Below are 8,373 nucleotides of genomic sequence, written 5' to 3'. Positions count from 1 at the left end.
TGATATCGGATTGAAAAACGATACACTTTTATTAAATTTAACGAATATAAATATGTGAAATGTTTTTGGATTCGTAAAGTTATGGCCATCAGGAATATTTATTTTAATATTATTTAAACAGTACCTACGAACTTTTTATCAAACATAAAGATAATTCAATTTTGTTTTAGCCCCCAATATTTTAAAATGAAAGTGCTGAAGTCATTTTGCATAAGTATTTAGTATGTGGACTTAAACTATATTTGAATAGTTTTCGGATTTGTTTGTTTAGCTTCAATAACACAAACATAGTACACATTTACTATAATATGTGACACATGTGTATTCCAAATAGTTAATCCATTTTCCATTTTACTTTTTACTTCTTACTAAAGAGTTATTGAAAATTGATGGTTATAACATTTACTCAATTATTTATTATTTCATTTATCGTTTTTCGATTTATCATATTATCTAAAATGATATGAGCTTATGAATATTTACTGTGATAATAAAATATTCATTTTTCACGAAGCATTAGAATTCATTAAATCATGAAAGCAATTATTTTATTACTTGTATAGATTCACCGTCGTCGCCAGTTTTGATTTTTAAATGTTCGTCGTTATTCTAACCTTCCGTTTATTTTCGTATAAAACAATTAGGTATTATTATTTCATTCCAAAGGACGCGGGCGCTGGTTTTGGAACACCTGACCCCAAAATACATTTCTTTTCGATATCTAGATGGCACTGCAGCACACATTAAACCGAAACCGAAACTAACTTCACGACAGTCGTCTTCTGACGTTCCGAATTCTGACATTCCAGCGGGAGTTGTTCGTGGAATAAGTTGGAATAAGTAGCTCCTACGTGTTGTGCTATCTTATTTTAGTGCCGGTTGTGGCTGACTTATCGCAAGAAATTCATTAAGAAAATTAAAATGAGCGGTAAGTAAATCATCATTATTAAGTTTCCGTTTGTTATACTTGCGACAATTTAGATATCATGCTTTCACTGATGATACATCTCACGATATTATTAGAAGTTAAATAATAATAAAGAATGTCAACAGCACGATATCAAATAATACGCAAGATCAAGGTTATATTATCAATCCTTTCGATTCTCTGTGAACATTCTAAGCGTCTAATTAAACAAAACATTAAAAAATGAAAGCACTTGCTTAAGTAATCTGTAAAACTTCTACATTTTGTTAGAATTTCATAAAAAATGTGACAATAATATCAATATTTTTATTGACAGATGATTTTTCAATACGCCTATAAATATTTTTATCTATAAGTATCGACAGATGGTTTTTCGATACGCATTAGTTCAATCAAATTCGTGTTAATATTAATTGTATTTTCTCATGTTACAGTCGTTACAGTATAGGTTATTTAATACCGATTTATGAGAGAATTTTATTTTTCCCGGGGTCTGGAATTTGCGTCGGTAAACGTCCGTCCGTCGATTTTCCTCTTTTCTTTTTAATGCGTCGGAAATAGACGAGGAAAGCGTGGATGTTACAAAAATCTTCCTCTTGCTGCTGAACGGTTGTGAGATCTATTTACGTTACATATCGCCACTTCAATTTACAGACTGGTTCGAAGCAAAGTGAACTCTCTACGAGGCAACCCTTACATACAATTTAAAAACCATAAAAAAAAATGTATCTCGACCTTTTCATTAATGATCGCTTGAAACGTGTCTTGACCTATTGACCTACAGGAATTTGTTGTCGTTTATCTCAAAACGATTTGGGTGTACGTACAATAAGGCTAAGCGCCTGCGTACTGGTCAAGTTTTCAAAGAGAATAAATAATTCCCAATGAATGAAAGTTCACTACTCATATCTGTACCTTAAAGGATAAACCGCGGGAGTCATATTAAATGAGATGCTCAGGAAACAAGATTTTGTGATTTCCAAAACATTATGACTTTTGTTTTATTTAAATTATTTATTGACAATTCTTGATGGAATTCCATTATAATGATGTAATAACTTCTATTTACATATAAGTTATTAATTTAAAAAATACTTAGTACACTTCCACTTATTTATTTTGACCAATTAGCGCTTTCACCCTCTAATGGGCATCTTCAGACTGGAGATGCCCATTAGAGGGTGAAAGCGCTAATTGGTCAAAATAAATAAGTGGAAGTGTACCAAGTATTTTTTAAAATTAATAACTTATGTAAATATAGGTTATTACATCTATATTATAACTTTTGAACCAAATGAGATAATTTTAACTTATAAAGAACTTTTAATGTAAAAAATGGTGGATTTGATAATAATAGTACATATTAAAATAGCATATCTGGGACTACTATTTTTTTGCATTAAAACAAAGTGGACTTCAGGTTTTTATTACAACGAAAAAAAACATTTTTATAACGAAAGTGTTATATTTGTTTATGTTACAGATATTATTATTAATAAAAAATCTTTATTAACCATAATATACAACTGTTATACAAAGTATATGGTGCTTAGTGCTTACTTTATTTACTCTTGCAAATATATTTTAATTGTTTCTAAATGAATTATAGGTCAAATAATTAATTGTTTATATTTTTTTCTTTTATTTCAATGTATTTAATTTATTTTTTTCCTAAAGTAGCGTTTACACGTGGGCAATACAGTATTGTTCTGTCCCAGGATCTGGCCTTGTCCATGTGTAAACAGCAATTTGTAGGACGTGATATTGTTCCGAGACGTTGTCATAGAGATAGACGAGCTGGCTATATCTGCGGGACAATGATTACCCCACCACCACTCGTGACTGCATTGTCCTCGTGTAAACGCACAGGAACAAGACCGTAGGACAATAGCGACTTGCGCGTGTTGCTCCCGCGCACTTTTTATGCCGACAGAAAAAAAAATTACTCTTTAATTCGTTCTTTAACAATTCTTATACATATTTATATAAAATAAAATTTATTTTTCGTGGACTCACTCGTAACAAACGAGTGAACTACAACCGAATTTTAGTATTGTCCCAGCGTCCTGTCCTGCGTAGTCTAGGCCGTTCACGCATCTGGGACAAGACAATATTGTTCCATCTATTGTATTGTTCTCGTGTAAACGGTACTTAAGTCCTATAAGGCTCGTTTTTAAAATTGGTGTCGTTTCAAAAAAAAAGATCGAAGCCTTTAAAATGTGGTGCTACAGGAGGATATTAAAAATCTCCTGGGTGGACAGAGTCCGAAACGATGACATTCTCCGACGGATGGAAAAAGATAAAGATGTACTGAAGACCATAAACAAAAGAAAACTCGAGTATTTTGGGCGTGTGATGAGAGACGAAAAATATAACATTTTACAAGTCATTCTACGGGGAAGGGTTGAAGGAAGACGCAGTGCAGGTAGAAGGCGCATCTCTTGGCTAAAGAACTCGCGTGACTGGTTCCATTGCAGCACTCATTCCTTGTTCAGGGCAGCTGCCGACAAAGTGAGAATTGCTACGATGATTTCCAACCTCCATCGGGGAGAGGAACGATATGAAGAAGAAGAAGTGTCGTTTCGATTCACCCGGCCGTATTATGGTGGATATTTATAATTTTATATTTTCGTTTGATTTTTTTAGTTTCTACTCGCGGGTGAAAATTTTGTTAAAGGAAATCGAGTGGAGATTATTCGGCATCATGAAATAACTTTGGCGGCCTAATAATGCTAGACGACTCACCATAGACTTTCAATTTTTCAAAGGTCATAACACTCCACCGCTTTGTTTCGATTTTCTCGCGACGTAAATAGTCGTAAATATAAATACTTGCTTAAAATATGCCTTAGCCATGCATTTTTAAAAATACGTAATGTTTCAAAATATCCTCAACCCTCTCGTGTACAAATTATTATTATTCGTTATAGGCAGGCTGTCTTTGCCGATGCGCCTATATCTCGTGTACTGCTTTTTGTCCAAGTTATTCTTCCTTCAAAAAAGCATCCAAACGAAACATGAAATATGATTAAATTAAATTGTTCAATGATACTTTCCATAGTAAAATGGGTATTGAAATTCAAAAAGATTAAATTATTTTTTAAAATATATATATATTACAAAATGTTTAAATCTGTATGTGCCTTATATGAGGCTTAAAGTGATCAAGGAGTACAATGTTTATAACATAAAGCCATTGACATGTAATACATATACACGCCCTATAGAGTAAAATATTTTAAAAAGTAATGACACGAAAACGTACCCATAGTTATTTATTTGACACTTCATATACATATACAATATATATACATATAAGGGCGGGCATATTGCCTTAAGGCAATTTCTTCCTACCTACCCAAACCGTTCGGTTTGAGAAAATTATAAATACATGGACATATTGAATCTTACAATTTTATACAAAAATTAAAAGCAAAGATTAACAAAAATAAATATACATAGAAAAAAAATAACACTATACTATGAAGAGAGGAGAGGGGATGGAAAGGAAAGAAGTTACTAAGTACTGTTTATTTATACCAGGGCTGCATTTAACAAGCATGAATATGCTACCAAAAATTGAAGGATACTCATTTTTGGTACATAAAAAAGTTTTGTATTTTAACATCATCAATCAACATTCGTTTTTTGCGGATCCTTCCTTAAATTCCTTATGATTTCGACCCATTTATTTATTTTCACTGAAGGATAACATCAACTCATGTTTATTATGTTTTAAAAACGTATTTCTATAAGTGCATCACTATAATTAAGAAGAGCTTCGCAATTGTGCCGCTAAGTGTAGCTTAACAAAAATATATTGATATTTGAATATGAATTGTTTTACTTTTTCTTTGTTAATCACTCATGAACAAATATTTACCAATGAAAAGTTACACAATCATTTTTACAATGTTTATCCGAAAGGGTTTTACACGTTTTCATGACACAAGTGGGCATTTTTGTTTCGATTCTAAACGTCACGCCTAGCTGGCGATCGAAGAACGACTAAATACGCGTTGGGCATGGCTGAACGTTTGGGCATAAGTGTCATCATTATCGAGGGCTCAGGGCGTGTCTGTATTAATATTTAAATGCATAATGCCAAAAAATTAAAATTATTCTACTAATTTAACATATATAAATACAACATAAAAATATAATTACTTTCAGTTTGTTTAGGTCGAATTTCAATAATATATGTGTTGTACGGGGGAGAAACACACATCGATAAAAAAACTTTATAAATGTCGGAAATGAGGAACTTCAGTTGTTTTAAAAAAAATGAATGTATGTTTATTATAGACTATCAAAGTAAGCCCAAAAAATTCAATATTTTTAAATATCGTATTATTATCGCTATGATTTTTTGCAGTTTTGTAATTTTAAAATTACTCCGCCCGTGACGTCACTATTTCTCGTCGGTGAGTTTTGCTGACATTGTATTACAAAAATCATTACTCGTCTACAAACATTTAGATATACCTACTCAAAATATTGTTGAAAATTCTTTTCGCAGTTAATTAAAAGGAATATTACGTAATTAGTTCAAAGCAAACATAATCTATAAATCTGCAGCTTAAAAATGAGTCACCGAAAATATATTTTTGTTTTAGTACAAAATGTAAGTTAAAAGTTCGTATCAAAAATTCAGATCTAGTGGCAATCTCGTTGATCAACCTCAGGATATTTTAAGATGCTAAAAAAGTCTTACTGGACTCCGGGCACAGAAATTAAATTATTTCTAGATATCTAAAAATTAAATTTGAAAATGTGATCAAATAAAATAACGTACACATAAAAGAAATTACAATAAGGAAGATATTTTTTTAAAAAATGTTATTATGTGTCAATCTTGATAAGTCTCTAAGGGGGTGGAATCTAGTCCTTGTCTACGAACATTTGGACAAACATTAAATGTTATTAAACAAATTAATATATTTAGGTAAATACAACATATTTGTAGTTAGTTTCTCTGTGCCTGGCGGATGAAGAATACAGTTCGCGCAAAATAGAATCTGAACCCTGGACGAGTGTTCTTGAGTCGATTGCTGAATAAGGCAATCGAATGACGATAAGTCTACATTGTAGTGTAGTGGTGAGCGTGTTCTCCTACAATTCTTGAGGTCCTGGGTTTGATTCCTGGCACGATGGACGTGAAATATTGATTTTAAAGGTTTTGAACTGCAATATTTCACTGTACCTGGGCTGGCACCGGAAGCGTAAGACTGATCAGCTTACATTCATATAACAATTTCAATTCAATTAATTTATTCAAATAAAACGTATACCTTACAGATATACATTCAATGCGTACATATTATAAAAAAATAAAAAATACATTAAAGAGTCGAATAAAAGTCGACGTCGTTCAAAGTAATTCGTTTTTATTAAAACCATTTTTTTTTCATACACTTTCAAGAAACTTCGTCGTTTTTTTGCACATTTTTAATACCCAATTTCCTGCAGGACTGAACTTCCCGGCAAGTTTTGTTTATTACAAACGGCAGATAACTTTTTTTTGTACCACAACAGGCCAGGATTACAGTTGTGAATTACAGCACAGAACACCCAGGCTTGAGAAAAATCACATTAGTTTCTGTAATTTGGGGATTCATATTGATAGTAAATCCCAAGGTTGTTTTAGCGTCTGGTTTAGAACACGAAGCTTTTATTTAAATTTTATTCATATTTTTTACTCTGAATATTATATCACAACAAAGTATATTCTATTGATAATTTTACATTTGAAAAAGTTCTAAACTATAGTTTTTTGTGTATTTTTTTTAAAGTTACATTATTTAAAACATTTTTGCGTTGTTGTTTTTAGGGTGTTCTGTAAAAGTGTGTTATTCCACATTTTTGATAAATTTTAATACTAAAAAATAAATGTAAACATTTTAACAAATTTTAGTTCTATTCAGGTCGTGTTTTTGAATAATGCGCCTTATGTTAATCATCAATTATCTCAGTTTGGGGTTGGTGTGGATTAACTCATGTTTGCATAACACCGTCCAACTATTACATTTCGCGTTGTTAAATTAATGTCCCAAGAATTTTTTCAATTGAATTTTCGTAAAGTATTTTTCCAAAATCGTGTTCTAAAACGAGGTTAATTTTGAGTTGCTGAAAAATGACATCCTCTAGTATCCATTATCCGTGGTACTCGGTGTGACATCGCGAACCGATATTTTCTTTCTTCGTCTGTGTTTAATAAGCGTATAATTTCTAGAAGATATTAATGGATGTCGTTAAGTCAGAGTCACTTAATCTAAATCTGTCTTCTATCAAAGTAAATTTACTATTGGTTACGACCACGTTACGACGCTATCCTACGCGCGTCGTATTAAATCCTGAAAATATGCCAAAAAATACTGCTCGTCTTAGTATGCATACGAGTAATTATGAACCTACATTGTACAATAAATCAATATGAAGTATAATAAAGTACATTCATGTATTGAGTACTGGTTATTTAACTAAAGCTGGCGCGTTCGAAAAACTCACACAAACGCATTTAAAATCTACAGGTTGTTGATTTAAAAAAAGGTTATATTAACAAATTACAACAGAGATGGAGAATACCTTAAATTAAAGAATACCTTCTCCACCCCTGTTGTAATTTGCTAATCTTAATGACTCCCGAGGGGGTGAAATCCAGTCTTTTGTCTACGAACATTGGGACAAACTAAAATATTGTAAGGTTATATAAATTTTTTACCAAATGTGCTATCTTTGTTGTTTTTTAATAGGTGTGTTCACATATTTACTCCAATATAATTTGTACTGTGCATTTTATTTACAATGTATTATAGTCCTTAAAATATAGCTTGATTAAAATGACAGCTGCCAAACTAATGTGACAAGTGATGGGAAAGTACTAATCACTGATCATGTACCGATCAAACCGATTTTACCCGTTTTTTTTCATGCTAACATGAAACTCTGTTTCCGAAATTTGATTTAAAAACGCAAAAACAAGCCTATTATAGTGTGTTTCATAACAATTATTCACTTAAGAATAACACGTTTTTTACATTTTTCATGAACAACGTTAAATTAATTATTTTTTTATTCGATAGATTTACATTGATCAATTTGTCTCATCTCTAACATTTTTGCAGAATAACGTAACCTTATAAAAACGCCGTTTATAATTAGTTTTGTTTTGGTTTTAACGCTGATTTTATTTAATTATGTCAAGCATTGTATTTAAAAAAAAATTAACATGCCAGATACGAATGATTTTCCGTGTGTCAATATAAATCACTCCTTAGACGTTACTTATGTCGTCACTTTTGCTGACAACTGTCATTCTAATCAAGCTATATTTTAAACATTAAACCAAAAACACGCTTCTTTAAAAATATATGACATTTTCTAAAGTAATTGTTTTTTTCGCTCTAACCTGAAAGAGATTTTAAAAAACATTTTATATAATATCA

The 8,373-nt window shown here is 31.3% G+C and overlaps 1 protein-coding gene across 1 annotated transcript in view; it reads left to right on the top strand.

The window, feature by feature from the left end:
- Nucleotides 1-802: 802 nt before the first annotated feature.
- Nucleotides 803-8,373, top strand: part of Gyg (glycogenin 1) — a 72,316-nt gene continuing 64,745 nt past the window's right edge. Inside the window, 1 exon segment of the mRNA XM_088228528.1 lies at nt 803-928. Within this exon segment, the coding sequence (XP_088084654.1) occupies nt 922-928 (7 nt within the window). The 5' untranslated portion in view covers nt 803-921.

Source organism: Micrasema longulum, unplaced genomic scaffold, assembly GCF_059751315.1.
Source record: "Micrasema longulum isolate JH-2025_06_02 unplaced genomic scaffold, ASM5975131v1 h1tg000590l, whole genome shotgun sequence".
NCBI lineage: Eukaryota > Metazoa > Arthropoda > Insecta > Trichoptera > Brachycentridae > Micrasema > Micrasema longulum.
Note: the sequence above shows the minus strand (reverse complement) of the source record. Positions and strands in the feature narration are given on the sequence as shown.